General features: G+C 44.2%; 1 protein-coding gene across 2 annotated transcripts in view; it reads left to right on the forward strand.

The window, feature by feature from the left end:
- samd12 (sterile alpha motif domain containing 12) overlaps window positions 1-20,419 on the forward strand; it is a 114,971-nt gene that overhangs the window by 54,496 nt on the left and 40,056 nt on the right. For both annotated transcript variants that reach the window (XM_078397126.1, XM_078397127.1), the window contains exons 3-4: window positions 11,498-11,633; window positions 19,972-20,112. In XM_078397126.1, coding sequence (XP_078253252.1) covers window positions 11,498-11,633; window positions 19,972-20,112 — 277 coding nt within the window. The remainder of the gene's footprint in view (window positions 1-11,497; window positions 11,634-19,971; window positions 20,113-20,419) is intronic.

A 20,419-nucleotide genomic window follows, 5' to 3' on the forward strand; every position in this document is an offset into this window, starting at 1 on the left:
ACAAAATGCTGGAGTAACTCAGCAGGTCAGGCAGCATCTCAGGAGAGAAGGAATGGGTGACGTTTCGGGTCGAGACCCTTCTTCAGACTGGTGTTGAATTTGAAGGGGGGCAATGGAGCTGTACGGGTATGGTACACGTCATGGATATAGAGCAGGGGACCGAGCACAGCTTTGAGTGCTGCCATGCTGATGATTATTCATAAGGTCATAAGTGAGAGGAGCAGAATTAGGCCATTCGGCCCATCAAGCCTACTCCACCATTCAATCATGCCTGATCTATCCTTCCCTCTTAACCCCATTCTCCTGCCTTCTCCCCATAACCCCTGACACCCGTACTAATCAAGAATCTATCTATCTCTGCCTTAATTGAGGACTCTGAGCTGTGGAGCCTCAGAATTGTAATTAAACTTTGCTAATTTTGAGACCTAGGATTTAGATTGAAAATATTTAGGGCAGACTGGAAACTTTAATTAGTAACCTTAAAACTTCTCTTTACTAAAGAGACAATATGTGAAGTGCAATACTATGCTTAATGACCAGAAAAAAAGACCAATTGGTAAAGAGAGCATGCAGACTGAATAAGGAAGAAAAACTATAATTGGTGAATGTTTTGTTATAGCATTGAAGAAGCTTTCAGAGATTTATAATGGGAAGGTGTTACGCACTAGATGGTGGGATGATAATGTGATATTGGATATCTTAGTTTTTAAAATAGGATCTCTGTAAAATGTGATGAAGTAATGGGTATTCAAAATTAAGAATCCTATGTGATGGTTTCAGGAACATGTTTGAAGGCTACCTTTACTTACAGGTAACTTCAGTTTTTAAGAAGACCAACTTATCACTCGGATCAGTCATATTTGTTACAGAAGCTGCTATGGACAGGAAGATGTTTGCTCAATTAACTGCTGGAGAAACTCGGTGGGTCAGGCACCATCTGTGAAGGAAAATTGACAATGTCTCATTTTCACTACCTCTCCTTTCCCTCTCCCTTGATTCTCAGTCTGAAGAAGGATCTCGCCCGGAAATGTCACCCATTCCTTCTATCCAGAGATGCTGCCTGAACCACTGAGTTGCTCCAGGATTTTGTGTCTATCGACAATGTTTTGAATCGGGACCCTTCCTACTGATTTAGAGTAGAGGGGAAAAAGCTGGAAAATAAGTGGAGTTGGGATAAAGCCATGTGTGATAGCTAGGTACAGGTGAGTGGGATTCAATCAGCAGATGAAATGCTGGAGAAGAAGAGGAGAAAAGAGGATAAGGAAAGAAAAGGAGGAATGGAACTGAAAGTTGGAGTCAGGGGTATGGATGAAAGGGGAGGGGATAAAATGGAAATGTGCGACTCTGGTATGGGAGATATGTGTGCGAGAAAAGCTGGGTGATGTGAAATGGTCTGAGAAATGTATGCTCTGAGATAGGGTGGGTGCAAGGGAAATTGAGAGTGCATTGCTTGAAATTGGAGAATTTGATGTTCATACTATTGGGCTGTCTTCTACCCAAGCTGAATATGGGTTTGGTTCTTTCAGTTTGTGTGGCTTTATTCAGGCAATGGAGACCCAGGACAGAGGTCGATATGGGAAGGAAGTTAAAATGCTTAGCAAACGGGAGCTTCAGGAGGCTTTGGCAGACAGGTCATGTGTCCGGAGAAACTGTCGCCTAGTCTACACTTGATCTCATTGAGGTAAAGAAAGCCATGTCGAGATCACTGAATGCTGCAGATGAGGTTGGAAAAGGTGCACATGAACCTCCAGCTGTCCTGGAAGGATTGCAAAGGTCTCTGGATGGAAGTATGAGAGGTGGTGTAGGGATGGGATAGGGATATTTGCTGTTAATTTTTGTCCATGTTTCTTAGATATATCTTGAGTATGTATGAGAAACGATATTTCATATTTTGCATGCATCCATTTGTACACACGCACACTCATTGATGAGAAAAATCTACTTGCTGTTGAAAATGGACAATAAATAGTGTACAATAAATAGTGTACAATAAATAGTGTAGTCAGCAACTGTGGTTTATCGCAGAAATCCTGGTTTGTGATAATGAGTCACTTGCCACAAGAAACACACACTATTAAAATGGCTGATTAAATTAAGGTGTCCTTGCTTTCTCGCACGATGCCACTGCCTACCTGTCTCTGGTTGTTGTATGGGGAGGCAACATATGGTAAGGTGTAGGTGGTAAGATGACCATATCATTGGTAAGATGATCATGTCATTGTCTGACAGTTGATGTAAATACATGCGGTTTATAAGCTGACCTAATTTTCGTGGTTTGCAATTTCTCCACTAATTTTCTTTATTCATACCACAACCACATGAACGATTTTCAGATTCTACCGCACACATAATAGGGGCCATTTACAGAGGACAATTATCCTATCAACATAATTTTTGGGTGTGAGAAAGTGGTGCACCACAGGAAATCCCATGTAGTCATGGGGCAGTTTAGAAGGATGAGAGGGGATCTTATGGAGACATATAAAATTATAATAGGACTGGACAAGCTAGATGCAGGAAAAATGTTCCCAATGTTGGGGGAGTCCGGAACCAGGGGCCACAGCCTAAAAATAAAGGGGAGGCCATTTAAAACTGAGGTGAGAAGAAACTTTTTCACCCAAGGATGTGAATTTGTGGAATTCACTGCCACAGAGGCCAGTGGAGGACAATTCACTGGATGGATTTAAGAGTTAGATAGAGCTCTAGGGGCTCGAAGAGCCGAATGGCCTCCTCCTGCACCTATTTTCTATGTTTCTATGTTTGAACCAGCACCGCCATTCATTGTGATCATGGCTGATCATCCACAATCAGTAACCTGTGCCCAACTTCTCCCCATAATCCCTTGATTCTGCTAGTCCCTAGAGCTCTATCTAACTCTCTTAAATTCATCCAGTGATTTGGCCTCCATTGCCCTCTGTGGCAGAGAATTCCACGAATCACAACTCTCTGGGTGAAAAAGTTCCTTCTCACCTCAGTTTTAAATGGCCTCCCCTTTATTCTAAGACTGTGGCCCCTGGTTCTGGACTCCCCCAACATTGGGAACATTTTTCCTGCATCTATCTTCTCCAGTCCTTTTATAATTTTATATGTTTCTATAAGATCCCCTCTCATCCTTCTAAACTCCAGTGAATACAAGCCTAGTCTTTTCAATCTTTCCTCATATGACTGTCCCGCCAACCCAGGGATCAATCTCGTGAACCGAGGCTGCACTGCCTCAACTACAAGGATTTCCTTCCTCAAATTAGGAGACCAAAACTGTACACAATGCCCCAGATGTGGTCTTACCAGGGCCCTATACAACTGCAGAAGAACCTCTTTACTCCTATACTGAAATCCTCTTGTTATGAAGGCCAACATGCCATTAGCTTTCCTCACTGCCAGCTGTACCTGCACGCCAACTTTCAGTGACTGGTGTACAAGGACACCTAGGTCTCGCTGCACCTGCCCTTATCTAACCTGACACCATTGAGATAATAATCTGCCTCCTTGTTTTTGCCGCCAAAGTGGATAACCTCACATTTATCTACATTATACTGCATCTGCCCACTCACTCACCCTGTCCAGGTCACCCTGCAACCTCCTAACATCCTCTTCGCAGTTCACACTGCCACCCAGCTTTGTGTCATCTGCAAACTTGCTAGTGTTACTTCTATTTCCTTCATCCAAATCATTAATATATATGGTAAACAGTTGCGGCCCCAACACCGAGCCTTGCGGCACTCCATTCGCCACTGCCTGCCATTCTGAAAAGGACCCGTTTACTTCTTCCTGTCTGCCAACCAATTCTCTATCCATGTCAACACCCTACCCCCAATACCATGTGCTCTAATTTTGCTCACCAATCTCCCGTGTGGGACCTTATCAAAGGCTTTCTGAAAGTCTAGGTACACTACATCCACTGGCTCCCCTTCATCCATTTTACTTGTCACATCCTCAAAAAATTTCAGAAGATTGGTCAAGCATGATTTCCCTTTCATAAATCCATGCTGACTTGGACTTATCCTTTTACTGCTATCCAAATGCACCATTATTACCTCTTTAATAATTGACTCCAGCATCTTCCCCACCACCGATGTCAGGCTAACTGGTCTGTAATTCCCCGTTTTCTCGCTCGCTCCTTTCTTGAAAAGTGGGAAAACATTAGCTATCCTCCAATCCACAGGAACTGAATCTATTGAACATTGGAAAATGATCACCAATGCGTCCACAAAATGCTGGAGTAACTCAGCAGGTCAGGCAGCATCTCAGGCCTTCTCTCCTGAAATGCTGCCTGACCTGCGGAGTTACTCCAGCATTTTGTGATACCTTCGATTTGTACCAGCATCTGCAGTTATTTTCCTACATCAATGCATCCACTATTTCTAGAGCCACCTCCCCTGGGATGCAGACCATCAGGCCCAGGGGATTTATCAACATTCAGTCCCATTAGTCTACCCAATACTATTTCTCGCCTAATGCAAATTTCTTTCAGTTCCTCTACCCCCTAGATCCTCTGTCCTCTAGTACATCTGGGAGATTGGTCGTGTCTTCCTTAGTGAAGACAGATCAAAGGGCCAAATGGCCTCCTCCTGCACCTTTTTCTATGTTTCTATGTGCCAACCACACAGAATGCACTGGAGGTGAGGTTTGACCTGGGTTGCAGGAGATATGATGCAATAGTCCTACAAGCTAAACATATGAGGTGCCCTTTTCACTTTCATCCAGTGATGTTTTCCCATTTATTCCCTTGACTTCATTTTTTCCATGACTCCTTAATGCCATACTTGGTCTAATGCTTCCTTGATATGAAGGTAATCTCACTCCCCTCATCATAGGAATTTATTGCTTTGGAATAAAGCTCTGGTCTGGAAGTGAATAGTCCTGGCTAAACTCTAACTGAGCAGAGTAATTGTTTAAATTTCGTTTTTTCAGTAAGATAGACACAAAAAGCTGGAGCAACTCAGCGGGTCGCATCTCTGGAGAGAAGGAATGTGTGATGTTTTGTGTCGAGACTGAGAGTTGGGGAAAAGGAAACGAGATATATATGGTGATACAGAAAGATATAGAACAAATGAATGAAATATATCCAAAAAAGTAACAATCTAGGAAATGGTCCATCGTTGTCCAGTTAATAATGCATTACACAGACAATGAAACTCGCCAGAACGCCAGTGCTCTAGTACAGCAACTTGGGTGGGGGAGGGACAGAGAGGGGTTGCAATGGGTTATTTGAAGTTGGAGAAATCAATATTCATTCTGCTGGGTTGTAAATCACCTGTTCCTCCAATTTGCTTTGGGCCACGCTGTGCCCACCTCATTGTGGACTGGTTCAAGTTAAATTTGGGATCATTATTTTCAGTAATACTTTTCAGCACTTTGATTACAGAGAATAGTTCAGTTGGTTGGTAATTAGCTGGAATGAATTGATTCCAAGTTTTGTGAATGGAACAATCTGGATAGCTTTCTCCATTGTCAGGTAAATTGAGACATAGACACAAAAAGCTGGAGTAACTCAACGGGACAGGCTGCATCTCTGGAGAGAAGGAATGGTGACGTTTCGGGAAATGTCGCCCTTTCCTTCTCTCCAGAGATGATGCCTGTCCCGCTGAGTTACTCCAGCTTTTTGTGTCTATCTTTGGTGTAAACCAGCATCTGCAGTTCCTTCTTACACAAATTGAGACATAATTGTATTTGACCAATTTGGTTGAAGATATGGCTAATTCTAGAACACAAACCTTCAGCGCACACGGTGAAGCTGACGAGGCCTGTATTGATTGCCAATCCCCAACTGGCAGCAAGAGGCACCGAAGGCCTCCAAGCCCAGAGACCATCTGGAAGTGGATGAGAAGGGAAGGCTAGTGTTGTAAGGGAGATGGTGTCGGGATGCAGTTGCAGGGGGCATACCAGGGAACATGGATGTTGAATGGGTGGTGAGGGGTCAGCAGCCCAAGGAGTTGGGGGAGAATGGTGCCTGCGGATAGAAACTGAGGGAGGGGAGGTGCAGGAAGGGGATGACGAGGAGAGGGGAAAATGTGACTTGTTGGTAGGATCCTTTTAGAGCTGGTGAGGATGACAATTTGTGTGCCATTGTATGTTCGTTTCTTAGTACCTGAACTGATGTACAGCACTTTGGTCAATGTGGGTTGTTTTTAAATGTGCTATACAAATAAAATTGACTTGATTTGACTTGACTTGACAAAGGCATTGTGCTGAATGCAAAGATTAGTGGTGGTAAGGTGAGGCCCGAGGGAACTGTTCTGTCTGGGGGAGAGGGGTGGGAGCAGATGTGTGGCAAATGGAGGCAATGTGAGTGAGGCCTCCAGCAACAGTAGAGAGGGAACCACATTCCTTGAAAATGGAGGACATTTTGGAAGTCCTGGAATAGAAAAACTTTTCCTGAGAATGGAGGTGGCAGAGATGAGAAACTGAGAAAGAGATGGTGGCATCTATACAGGAGACAGTGGGAAGAGGTATAGAGTCGGAGGCTTTTGTAGTATTCATGGTTAGTTTGTGTCCTGAGATGGAGAAACCCAAAAAAGGAGAAGTGTCAGAAATGTTGGTGGTCGGTAGTTGGACTTTTCTTGGAGATGCCCGTTTCATGGCATATATGTTACTTGCCACGTATCAAACTATGTGTAAATATTGTCATGGTCTTGCTGCATGACTGCGCTATAATTTCTAAGCAATTGAATCCCAAGGCAGCACCCTTTGGTCAGTGCACCAGGTCTTGAATGTGACACTGGGGACCTATGTGTACAAACGTCTATCTATATTTGACTACATCTCTCATCTTGTTTCTTCCCCCGTATGTTTGTTTGTGCCTTTTTCATCCGCAAATACAACGAAAACGGTACACAATAACATGCCAATTTTAGGCCCACCCTACTCACCATTCCCCCGCGGGACTCAATAAATTGACTTTTGTTACTTTTTAGAAACAATTTACCTAATAAACTTTCATAAATGCGCTCCCCCCCCCCCCCCCCCCCCCCCCCGCGCCGGGAGGACCGGCACCCGTCCCAGCGTGTCCCGCTCCTGACCTTCCTCCCATGGTGCAGCGCGGCGGCAGAGGGGCGAACAAGATGGCCGTCACTGTCGAGCTGCAGGGGAGGTTTTGGGTCCACGGCTCGCTCTGGTTGCAGCGCTGGACGCACGGGGCTGAGGTCAGTGGCCACCTCTCACCTTCCCTGTCCCCCCTCGCCCGCCCACAGCCCCGGGGGACACTCCACGCCTGTCATCAAGGTTTGACCGCAGGATCGTCAGTTGGGGGAGGGTTGCCCAGCCCACAGGAGAGGCCTGCAGGAGAGACTTGAACCCAACGGGTCCACGTCAGTCTTGTTCAGAATAAAAAGCTTTTCCTTCCCAGAAAATGGAACTCAAATTGATAATGTTTGAAAACCTAAGAATAAGAGGATTCATCGTCACATATTAGGGGCAGATTATCTGTTTATCCTCCATGTGTTTGTTCATATGGTATGAATGTGCTTTGCTAACATTAACAGGCAACGTAATTGCTATGCTCTAGACATCAGATTAATGATGAAAGGAAATTCTGTAGGTTATGATAACATTGCATTTGCACCTCTTTTGATTATCTAAATAATGGTACCTCTTATAGTAAAAGCAGCCGTACTATAATTAATTTGTCTCGCATAATAAAATTAACAGGAATACAAATCAGTTTTAGTGAGTACTGAGGATGGAATGTTGATAAATAATGTTTATGGTGGTTTGATTTGAAACTATATACTAAGTTTGTGATTGCTGTGAATTTAAAAGTATCAGATCTAAAAGCCAAAGGTATCACAAAATGCTGGAGTAATTCAGCAGGTCAGGCAGCATCTAGGAGAGAGGGAATGGGTGACGTTTTGGGTCAAGACCCTTCAGACTGATGTCAGGGGGGGCGGGACAAAGAAAGGATATAGGTGGAGACAGGAAGACAGTGGGAGAACTGGGAAGGGAGAGGGACAGAAGAACTATTTAAAGTTGGAGAAGTCAATGTTCATACTGCTGGGCTGCAAGCTGCCCAAGCGAAATATGAGGTGCTTTTCCTCCAATTTCCGGTGGGCCTCACTATGGCACTGGAGGAGGCCCATGACAGAAAGGTCAGACTGGGAGTGGGAGGGGGAGTTGAAGTGCTCAGCCACCGGGAGATCAGGTTGGTTAACAGTTCAACAGAGCTTTATTTGTCATTCGGTACCAAGGTACCGAACGAAACTACATAGCAGTCACACAAAAAAAAGAACACAAGACACATGATCCCAACACAAACGTCCATCACAGTGACTCCAAACACCCCCTCACTGTGATGGAGGCAACAAAACTTTCACTCTCTTCCCCACACCCACGGACAGACAGCTCGTCCCCGACCGACCCGCACAGTCTCCGCAAGGGGATGGGAGTCTGAGTGAGTGAAAGCAGACAGAGTGAAGGTGTTGAGCGAAACGAACGCCGAGCCTGCGTTTGGTTTTCCGATGTAGAGAAATTGACATCTAGAGCAGCGGATACAATAGATAAGGTCGGAGGAGGTGCAGGTGAACCTCTGTCTCACCTGGAAAGACTGTTTGGGTCCTTGGATGGAGTTGAGGGGGGAGGTAAAGGGACAGGTGTTGCATCTCCTGCAGTTGCAGTGGGTTTGGAGTAGATGTTAATCACTGGTCTGTCTCCTGTGATGGAGATGATGAGGTCCAGAATCGGTAGGGAGATGTCGGAGATAGTCCAAGTATATTTAAGAGCAGGATGGAAACTAGTGGTGAAATGTATGAAGTCAGTGAGTTCTGCATGGGTACAAGAGGTAGCACCAATGCAGTCGTCAATGTAGCGGAGGTAGAGTTCGGGGATGGGGCCGGTGTACGCCCGGAACAGGGATTGTTCGACGTATCCGACAAAGAGGCAGGCGTAGCTAGGGCCCATGTGAGTGCCCATAGCTACGCTTCTGGTTTGGAGGAAGTGGGGTGAGTCAAAGGAGAAGTTGTTGGTAAGATACAGCTCAGCTAGGCGGAGGAGAGTGTTGGTAGATGGGGATTGGCTGGTTCTACGGTCGAGGAAGAAATGGAGTGCTTCAAGACCATCCTTGTGGGGGATGGAGGTGTAGAGTAACTGGACATCCATGGTAAAAATGAGGGAGTGGGGGCCTGGAAACCGGAAGTTATCGAGGAGACGGAGAGCATGTGAGGTGTCTTGGATGTAGGTCGGGAGGGATTTGACCGGGGGGGGATATAAAAGCCCAACCTCCTTGTGAAGTCAATTACCATTTGCAAAAGCATCTTCTTTCAACTCAAGGTCATAGAAACATAGAAAATAGGTATAGGAGGAGTTCATTTGGCCCTTCGAGCCATCACCGCCATTCATTGTGATCATGGCTGATCATCCACAATCAGTAACCAGTGCCCAACTTCTCCCCATATCCCCTGATTCCACTAGCCCCTAGAGCTCTATCTAACGCTCTTTTAAATCCATCCAGTGAATTGGCCTCCACTGCCCTCTGTGGCAGAGAATTCCACAAATTCACAACTCTCTGGGTGGAAAAGTTTTTTCTCACCTCAGTTTTAAATGGCCTCCCCTTTATTCTTAGACTGTGGCCCCTGGTTCTGGACTCCCCCAACATTGGGAACATTTTCCCTGCATCTAGCTTGTCCAGTCCTTTTATAATTTTATACATCTTCTCGCTACACTGGGTGGACCATGCTGCATCGACGGGCAAGGTTAAGGATAGAGGACACGCTGTGCTAGAGTGAGAGGGGCCTGATGCTTGGACGTGGGTGGCCCTGGGCAGCTGCTGGTCCCTAGACCTGGAATACCTTGTAATGAAGTGTTGTCCCTGCAACCTGCCTGGCAATTGTCTTTGGTCATCCTGACAGCAGACTCCATCCCACCCCAGGCTGGTGCTCAGCTTGTACTTGGGGCACCACACGGTCACCAATAACCTTGAAACAAGGTGTCCGCAGTCCTTGTCCACAATAGTGGGGCTTCACTCGGGACAATCTCGTGCCAAAGTACTTCCAGCACGGCTCCTTCCCAACAAGAGGCCCATGTGCCTTACACCATTGCAGAACAACCATCAAGAAAGCATTCTGATCCACTCACCGACCACACTCTGGTCAATCTGATCACCCAACTGTGCTTCTGTTGCCTGCTTGCAAACAGAAACTGAAGCAGGATGATCCGGTACAGAAAGTAGTGCAGCACTGTTCTATGGATACCCTTTATGACTGCTTTGCGTCATTAGACTGGTCCATATTCTAGAAGTCTGTGGCTGACCTAGAATAAAATACCCCCTCTGTCACAGACTCCATCTGCAAGCCTGTGGACCAAAGAAGATGATGTGTGCATTCCCCAACCAGAAATCTCAGATGAACTGCCACGTCCATTTCCATGTGAAGTATCAGTCTGCAGCATTCAGTCAAGTGATCTAGAGCAGTGCAAGAAATCTGTTTACAACCTTCCATTAAGGATCAAGCTGGAGTCTTGAGCAAGGGCAGGGATATACGTAGACTGGCAAGACTTGCAAGCTATAAGGGGCTACAAAGTGCAGGTGGGCAGTATTGTTGGAGGCAGCGGTTACCTCCCCGATTAACTCGATGCATTCTATGCCTCACTCTCTCGTCCCGGCCTATTGGGTTCCAGCAGCAACCCTCACTACTCCATTCTGAGCTTTCCACCATTTTCAAGAAGACCACTATCATCCCAGTGTCAAAGAAGTGTAGGGTAGTGTGCGTTAATGACTAGTTCAGTGGCTCTGACATCCATCGTCATGACGTGCTTCCAAGGACTGGTGATGGTAACAATACATGATTACAATCGAGCCCATTACAGTGTCTAGATACATGATAAATTGATTTTTTATTTATGCCCTATCTAATTGTTTGAGAAGCTGAAATGACACAAGTACATTTATTCAGTCGCCTATACCGTTGTATTAATCATTGCCATTTTGTTTAATTTCCATTACTTTCATCTGGTTTTATGATCTCATTTATTCCAATATCCATTATCCTGTTACAGTTGTTTGTTGAGTTGACCCTCCACTGTGTTCATAAATAATCAATTAGGTGTACGAAGCTCTGCTGGTATAAACTTTGCCTTCAGGTAAAACACAGGTGGAGAGCTGCCTCACAGGACCAGTGGTTGATGCTGCTTTGTGTGGAGTTTGCATTTTCTCCCTGTTTCCTCTGGATGCCCCGGTTTCCTCCTACATCTCAAAGACATAAGATTAATTGGCCTCTGTAAATTACCCATATTGTGTAAGGAGTGTATGAGAAAATGGGATAACATAGAACTAATATTATTAGTTTTTTATTAGGAACATAAACATGGAACTAATAGGGTCTTTGGCAATGGAGCAAACATAACAATGAGTGATTGATGGTTAGCTTGGACTCAGTGGGCCAAAGGCCCTGGTTCCATCCTGTATCTCCAAACTGAAACATTAGGTTGCTAAACTGTCTTTGAAGAACAGCTATGTTTGGTTTAATATAATGCTATGTTAATATTAATGGAGTTTGTATTTGTTTTTCAGTCCAATCCTGGTCAAGTGAAGCTAAGCAAACCGGTAGCACTGTGGACTCAGCAGGAAGTTTGTAAATGGCTGAAGAAGCATTGTCCCAATCAGTATCAGACCTACAGCGAGTCCTTCAAACAGCATGACATAACAGGTAATGTAGGTGCTGGTTTAAATCGAACGTAGACACAAAATGCTGGAGTAACTCAGCGGGTCAGGCAGCATCTCTGGAGAGAAGGAATGGGTGATGTTTTGGGTCGAGACCCTTCAGACTGATGTCAGGGGAGGGGGTGGGACAAAGTTAGGATGTAGTCGGAGACAGGAAGGCAGTAGAAGAACTGGGGAGGGGATAGAGAGGTCCACTCGTCCCTTCCCACCCAAACCACCCCCTCCTCAGGTACTTTCTCCTGCAACCGCAGGAGATGCAACACCTGTCCCTTTACCTCCCCCCTCGACTCCATCCAAGGACCCAAACAGTCTTTCTAGGTGAGGCAGAGGTTCACCTGCACTTCCTCCAACCTCATCTATTGTATCCACTGTTCCAGGTGTCGACTTCTCTACATCGGCGAGACCAAGCGCAGGCTTCGCTGAACACCTCCGCTCAGTCCGTCTTAACCAACCTGATCTCCCAGTGGCTCAGCACTTCAACTCCCTCCCCACCCCCCACTCCCACTCCCAATCTGACCTTTCTGTCCTGGGCCTCGTCCATTGTCAGAGTGAGGCCCAACGCAAATTGAAGGAACAGCACCTCGTATTTCGCTTGGATAGTTTACACCCCAGCGGTATGAACATTGACCTCTAACTTCAGATAGTCCCTGTTTTCCCTCTCTAAACCCTCCCCCTTCCCAGTTCCCCCACTAGTCTTCCTGTCTCCAACTGCATCCTAACTTTGTCCCGCTCCCTCCCCCGACATGTCTGAAGAAGGGTCTCGACCCTAAACGTCACCCATTCCTTCTCTCCTGAGATGCTGCCTGACCCGCTGAATTACTCCAGCATTTTGTGTCAAACAGGTAATGTAACAATCTAATGAGTGGGGAAAGAATGTCAATTACATTAAGTTACCTCATGATTGGTCTGAAGAAGGGTCTCGACCCGAAACGTCACCCATTCCAGCTTTTTGTGTCGACCTCATGATTGAAGACGTTAATACTTTCCTATGTTATTCTTTCTCCCAGTGTACCTTTCCAGTTCACATCAAGTCATCTAACAATGTGCTAAGAGCTAAATGTAGGTGGCTTGGGCATCATTGCCCCTCTCTTGGATTGTCCAGGAGTTGCTGCTAATGCTGATACAGAGGTAGTTCCCTGATACCCTGCAATGGTCATGATGGAAAGTGCGTATGCCGAGTGAGAACTAAGTGCAGCCTCTATTTTGCCATGGTTCCATTTGTATTGGTCACCTTGCTGTGCATGGTACACCATTTCTAAATTTGAATTTTACTATTTCATGGCAGCTTTTAGGAAAACATCGAATTAAATTGTTCACAATTATTATACAGAATGTTTCTCAGAAACATTTTGCCCAAAATATAGATTTATTACAACTGATTTGTTTCTAAGATTGAAGTACCCAGATTTAAATAACGTTAGTTCCTCTCTGTAACATTTTGGAAAGCAGATTTATTCCCCTGATACTTGTGTAAAGCCCCACATGTTTTCAAGTTTATCAGACTGTCCCTTATAGTGGATGGGGTCACATTGGGGAAGAGTAGATCTATGCATGCATTGATACAAGTTTCTACTTTCAAGAGATGGGTAAGAAAGTAATTGTGCTTGGTTTTTTATATCATGTTCATTATTTATAATTGGTTAAGAACATAATGTACAAACAAATTGTCAGTAGGACAGGCCACTTGGCCCCTTTAGCCTGCTCCATCATTTACTGAGATGATGGCTTGTACACAGACAACACATTGTAATGGGCCGATATCAAATAATGAGGAGTTGGAGTACAGCAAAGAGATTGGGAACCTTATTTTGAATGAATGAATGATTAAGTTTATTGGCCAAGTATGTGCACATACAAGGAATGTGCCTTGGTGCTCCGCTCGCAAGTAACAACACGAACATACAGTAAACAATTTAGAATAAAGCATAAAACATTAAAACATTAAGAATTCTGTATTACAGTTTAAACATGCGAGTGAAATAAACAAGAGCAAAAAGAGACGACAGACTTTTGGTTGTTGAGTAGAGCTACTGCTCGTGGAAAAAAGCTGTTTTTATGTCTGGCTGTGGCTGCTTTGACAGTCCAGAGTCGCCTTCCAGAGGGAAGTACTTCGAAGAGTTTGTGGCCAGGGTGAGAGGGGTCAGAGATGATCTTGCCCACTTGCTTCCTAGCCCTTGCAGTGTACTGTTCGTCAATGAGGGGAAGGTTGCAGCCAACAACCGTCTCAGCTGATCGAACGATTTGTGGCAGCCTCCGGATGTTGTGCTTGGTGGCTGAGCCAAACCAGACCGTGACCTGACCAGACCAGAAATGCATTGTTCATAAACCTGGAGCCAAGGCAACAATCTGTCTGTCAATGTCAGCAAGACAAAGGAGATGATGATTGACTTCAGGAAACAAACCAGTGCGCACACCCCCAGTATACATTGGCACCAAAGTAGATATGATCAAAAGCTTCAAGTTCTTACGAATAAATATCACCAGCGATTTAACCTGGACCAACCACATCAAAGCTATGGCTAAGAAAGCACACCAATGCCTCCACTTCCTTAGAAGGCTTAGGAAGTTTGGCTTCCAACTTCAACATCCTCACCAACTTCTACAGATGCACCACAGAAAACATCTTATCGAGATGCAACGCAGCCTGGTTTGGTAGCAACTCCATCCAAAGACGCAAGAAATTAGAGTTGTGGACGTGGCCTAGACTATCACGCAAACCACCCTCCTTTCCATCGACTCCATCCACACATCACACTGCCTTGGCAAGGCCACCAGCATAATCAAGGACCAGTCTCAGCCTTGTCACTCCCTCTTCTCCCTCTTCTCCCTGCTTCCATCAGACAAGAGGTGCAGAGGTTTGAAAATGTATCCCTCCAGATTCAGGCACAGTTCCCTCCAGCTTTTATCAGGCAACTAAACAGTCCACTCATCAGCTAGTGTGATCCTGACCTCATTGGAGACCTTTAATTGGACCTTATCAGACTTTATCTTGCACTAAATGTTCCCTTTATCTGTGCCCTTTAGACAAATTGATTTAATCAACTGGAGTCTTTTAACTGGATGGCAAGTGAGCAAAAGCTTTTCACTGTACCTCAGTGCACATGACAATAGTAAACTAGACTATATTGCAACCTCAACTTCTCATTCCCAGCGACCTGTGGGGAAGAGAATTTGCATATAATCTGGCTCAGTTGTTCAATTCTTTTTCCAAATAATGGACCCTGCTGGGAGTTTCTCTGAAGAGGAAACATGCTCGCCAAATTCTTTCTGTAAAGATTCAACATTTTATTTTTCAATCAAGGCCCCTCTCCCTTTTCCAAAATTCTGCTGATGCAAGCCTAGCCTGCCCAATCTTTCTTCCTAGGTGGCCCATTCCAGCTGCTGTCTAATAAATCTTTGAACTATGACCAATGCATTCAAATCTTTCCTAAATAAAGGGACCAAAAGTGTACACAGTACTTCCGGTGCATTCTCATCAATGATCTCTATCACTGCAGGATAATTTCTCTACATTTGTATTCAATTCGCTGGCAATAAATAATAACATTCTGTTAGCTAACGTTCAGCATTAGTTGTGTATAATTTTGTTCTTGTTTTTCTTGATGTTGTATTCAATGACATTTAATGGAAATTGTGTTTAGCCCAAATCCCTTCCAATAACAATTTTCACCTGAAAGAAGTGAATTCTTAGTCATTAGAATCCGCTTTATATTTTGTGTGCCATTGCTAACTGTGTACATTACTAATAGGGTCCTTTTAAAAAAAAAATCATACTTTGTTTAAAAACAAATGCATTATGCATAAAGACGCACTACGAATCACCTGCACAGGTTCCAATAATCGGGTTGTCAGCCTCCAATGAAGCACTTGGCAATTAGACAGTAGCAACATGGCAGGTATTGAGGAAATAAGTTGCAAGGAAAATGAAGTGCTCCCAGATGTGGAGATTAATTGACCCGCCCCCCCCCCCCCCCCCCCCCCGCACTCCCCAGTTAGTTTGACTATCCTCCTGATTACATTTTGCTTTGACAATAGACAATAGGTGCAGGAGGAGGCCATTCGGCCCTTCGAGCCAGCACTGCCATTCAATGTGATCATGGCTGATCATTCTCTTCACATTATTTACTTAAGGTAAAATCAATTTTTGGATTGTTTAGCACTGAAAAGGAAGTGATTATCTTTTTAGGTAGAATTTCCCTTCATTTTGTACAATTTTCAAAATTAAAATTGCTGTACCGGTACTGTATTCAGGGTGGCACAGCGGTAGAGTTGCTGCCTTGCAATCCCAGAGACCCGGGTTCAATCCTGACGACGGGTGCTGTCTATACAGAGTTTGTACGTTCTCCCCGTGTCCTGCATGGGTTTTCTCCGAGATCTTTGGTTTCCTCTTACACTGCAAGGACGTGCAGGTTTGTAGGTTAATTAGCTTGGTATAAATGCACATTGTCCCGAGTGTGTGCCGGATAGGATAGCGTCAGTGTGCGGGGGTCGCTGGTCAGTGGAGGCTCAGTGGGCCGAAGGGCTTGTTTCCACCCTGTATCTCTAAACTAAACTAATTCCACTAAGATATCTGGGCCCAGTGATATTTAAAATTCTGTATTAATATTGCAATAATTATTATATCTTTCATAACATTTATATGCCTGCCATCAAGTTTAACAAGTTATATTTTAATGCAATTTTTCATTATCAATTTCCCATTCAGATCTGATTCATTTCCAGTCGAGTCTAGTTTACTGTCGTCGAGCAGTGAGTTACAGACAACGAAAGTCTTGCAGCTGCATTGCACAGACTTGGACACGCATACAAAAACACACATTGTATGAATTAAACAACATTCTCAAAGAGTAAAAAGAACTGTGCAAAAAAGAGGACATTATTGCAAAGCACAATTAGAAAAAACAAGTCCTTGGCAGTGCAAGGAGGAAGGAGTAGGGCTGCACAGATTGTTACAAGAATAGTTGTTGGAAAGTGGCTGTTCCTGGACCTGGTGGTCTGCGACCTCTGGCTTCTGTACCTCCGGCCTGATTCTCCCGATCTCCCGAAGGATGATATCACCGCTACTTGGCTCTCTGATCTGATGCCTAGCAGCAGGAAATGGAAGAGGCAAAGATCTTGGGAATGGATGTTTAGTTTAGTTTAGAGATGTAGCACAGAAACAGGCCCTTTGGCTCACCGAGTCCGCGCTGACCAGCGATCCCCGCACACTAACGCTATCCTACACACTCACACTCGGGACAATTTACACTTATAGCAAGCCAATTAACCTACAAACCTGTACGTCTTTGGAGTGTGGGAGGAAACCGAAGATCTTGGAGAAAACCCACGTGGTCACAGGAAGAACGTACAAACTCCGTACAGACAGCACCCGTAGTCAGGATGGAACCCGGGTCTCTGGCGCTGCATTCGCTGTAAGGCAGCAACTCTACATCTGGTGAAGTGGTCGAGTTGCTGCCTTACAGTGGTTGCCACCCAATTTTGAGGATATTGTGAGGAACTTTTTTTTGCAGGTTGGTGCAAGTTGCTGAGGCTTTATCACTGACTACAGATTCTCTGACAAAACGCAGCCACTCAGAATGGTAACTCAACCAATTGTTGTACAGGAAAAATTCTGCCTTTGTCAGATGATCAGTTTCCTCCTGGAGGAACTTTGGCATTTCAGCAGCCTTAATTTGTCATCCTTTTTATGCCAGATTTATTAATTTCCTGTGAAAAGCCTTCCTATGTATGGCATAAATGGGTATTGTCATGTTCTCTTGATGTCTGCTGTCTAATATCTGCAGACTCCTTTTCCACATTTGAAAGTATTCAAAGTACTGGATCTCCAAATTGCACAAGAGTCGTCGAAAGAAACTGACTTGCGCAGCATTTGTAAGCACAGAGCCCTCCATGAGATTGGACAATCTGAGCAGGTCTGAAGAAGGGTCTTGCCCCAATACGTCACCTATTCCTTCTCTCCAGAGATGCTGCCTGACTCGCTGAGTTACTCCAGCATTTTGTGTCTACCTTCGATTTAAACCAGCATCTGCATTTTTATTTACCTCCACAATATCATGGATGAGTTTCCTAAGCCCCAGGCAACGCTGGTGACATTAAATTAAACTGCCTTTTCAATTCAATTGGATAATCAGTCGTTAACATAGATTTGTGGTAAAAGTGGTTCTAATTATGGGCCTACCTCTTTAAATTATGCCGCATGCCACAGACAATTTATTCAAAAACAATCAAACTCCCCGCAGTTAAACTGGGTTGACAAATATTAATGATTAAAAGCTAAAAGTACTTGGGGAATTTACCATTCTCTAATCTTCCTTTCTCATTTCTGTTTGGCTAATAAATCATGGTTGCTATTTACAAGATTATGTTTCAGTCATTCTTTAACAGGCTATTGAATACATTTTATGATTTACAGTGACTTTTAAATGCATTGTTTGTATTTTGCACTGCTTTGCTATTTGAGTTCATTGATCCTCCATAAATAAAATGAATGAGCAATCAAGAAAATTACCCTCTGCAAAAAGGGTGAAGTCAGCATTGCAGTGGATCTGGGAGAGCAGTGCTTATCACTTCAATGAAAATGAACCACTAAACTGCCTTTAATGAAGGGTCAGTTTTGCTTATTAGGTCAAGCAACCACGAAATATTGCTGTAGGAATTTGTGATGGTATCATGGACAATTCTTTATGTGACTGTGTGACTTTAAGCTTGCTGTTCATCGCCCTCTGTGCAGAAGACCAGATATCCTATGGACAATGCTCTGTACCTAGTCCCTTCATTTTCATGCTAAAGTTCATTTAGTTTCAGAGATACAGAGCAGAAACATGCCCTTCAGCCCACCGAGTCCACGCCGACCAGCGATCCCTGCACATTGACACTATCCTTCACACATTAGGGACAATTTACACATGCACCAAGCCAATTAACTGACATACCTGTGCGTCTTTGGAGGGTGGGAGGAAGCTCGAAGATCGAAGATCTCAGAGAAAACCCACGGAGAGAACGTACAAACTCCGTACAGACAGCACCCATAGTCGGGATCGAACCCGGGTCTCTGGCACTGCGAGCAAGGCAGCAACTCTACTGCTGCGCCACCGTGCCGCCCTAGACTGACTGTTCAAAATGAGAGGGGATCTTATGGAAACATATTACATTCTTTAGAGCCAGATGCAGGAAAAATGTTCGTCACAGTTTAAGAACAAGATGTAGGCCTTTTAGGACAGAGTTAGATATAGCTCTTCGGGCTAACGGAATGCAGGGATATGGGGAGAAAGCAGGAACAGGGTACTGTTTCTGAATTGCCTACTCCTGCACCTATTTTCTATGTTTCATTCCGCATGCTCCATTCTGATTGCGTGTTTGAGATTGCACTGGAGTATTAGTTATTGCTGGGGGGAAGGAGGTTAAGTGTATGTGCACTGGTACATCACCACCAGGATGACTGACTTGACTTTGCCTGGGTTAGGTCGTGATTATGGATTGCTATGATAAGTGTGCCGACTGCACACAGATGAAGTCACTTTGTGCCAACCTTCGCTCCGTTGGTGATCACCAGAACTGCAAGGATAATGCTCGTATTCAAACCATAATTCCAAGAAATGCCTGGTGGTTTGAAGCCTATGTGTAAAGACATTTATTTAATTTCTATTTAAATTCTATTTAATTTACATTAAACTCAAATGGTTTCAAGTGTGCCTCTCACTAATCTCTCCAATAAGCCTTGTAGGAGCCATTTATGTTTAGACTGGCTACTGTTGACATATATTATTTTGTCCAGATATATCTTGCTGTATGATTTTGGACACTTAGATGGTCGTTAGATGTACAGGATGGTGAAATGTATGTGGGCACAGGAAGTGGCAGGTACAGGGAGGGAGACCATACAGTTCTCAACAGACCAGGGAACAGACCAGGGTCAGAGCAGCATGCTACAACTTGCATGCAGAATAAGGAAAGCCTGGTATGTTCATCTCCTTGTTTGTACAACTACTTCAATAAACAACCAATTAAACTGGAAATATTGGCTGGAAGATCTGTTCTATTAGGTCTGTGTAAGATCACTCCTACTTCTTGTGTAGTAATGGCAAGTGGAAAAGAAATCACTGGAAAAGTCGGAAAGTTGCCATTACAAGCCTTAAATTTGAGTATGTACTTTAATTGAAAATTATTTTGACCTTCCAATATACAGCTCATTCAGGTAAGGCTGATCACATAGGATGTAAATCTGATCATTACAACCTGAGTAGTTTGCTTTTCCATTTGTGTAAATGTTGACCATTCCAGTTGAGATGTGTTTATAAATACACAAGTTAACTGTGTTTCCTTAGGTCGAGCGCTTCTGCGATTGACAGACAAAAAACTGGAAAGAATGGGTATTGCCCAAGAAACACAGCGACAGCACGTTCTCCAGCAAGTCCTGCATCTGAGAGTCCGGGAAGAAGTTCGAAATTTGCAGCTACTAACTCAAGGTACAGAATGCAGGCTTGGATAGAGGTACTTGGCCAAATTAGACTTTGGAAATGTATAATATAAATGAATTCAGTAGATGGCCATAGCCATCATTTGGCTGAACTTTGCTTAAAAAAGGACACATTTTCAGTCAGAAGCTTTCGGTACAACATTGTAATGTTATCATTGAAGTTGTTATCCTTTGGGATACATAAAATACTATATTACATATACACCGATGAGCCAAAACATTATGACCTCTGATAGGTGAAGTGAATAACATTGATTATCTTGTTACAATGGCACCTGTCAAGAGGTGGGATATAT

Source organism: Rhinoraja longicauda, chromosome 4 (genome assembly GCF_053455715.1).
Source record: "Rhinoraja longicauda isolate Sanriku21f chromosome 4, sRhiLon1.1, whole genome shotgun sequence".
Lineage (NCBI taxonomy): Eukaryota > Metazoa > Chordata > Chondrichthyes > Rajiformes > Arhynchobatidae > Rhinoraja > Rhinoraja longicauda.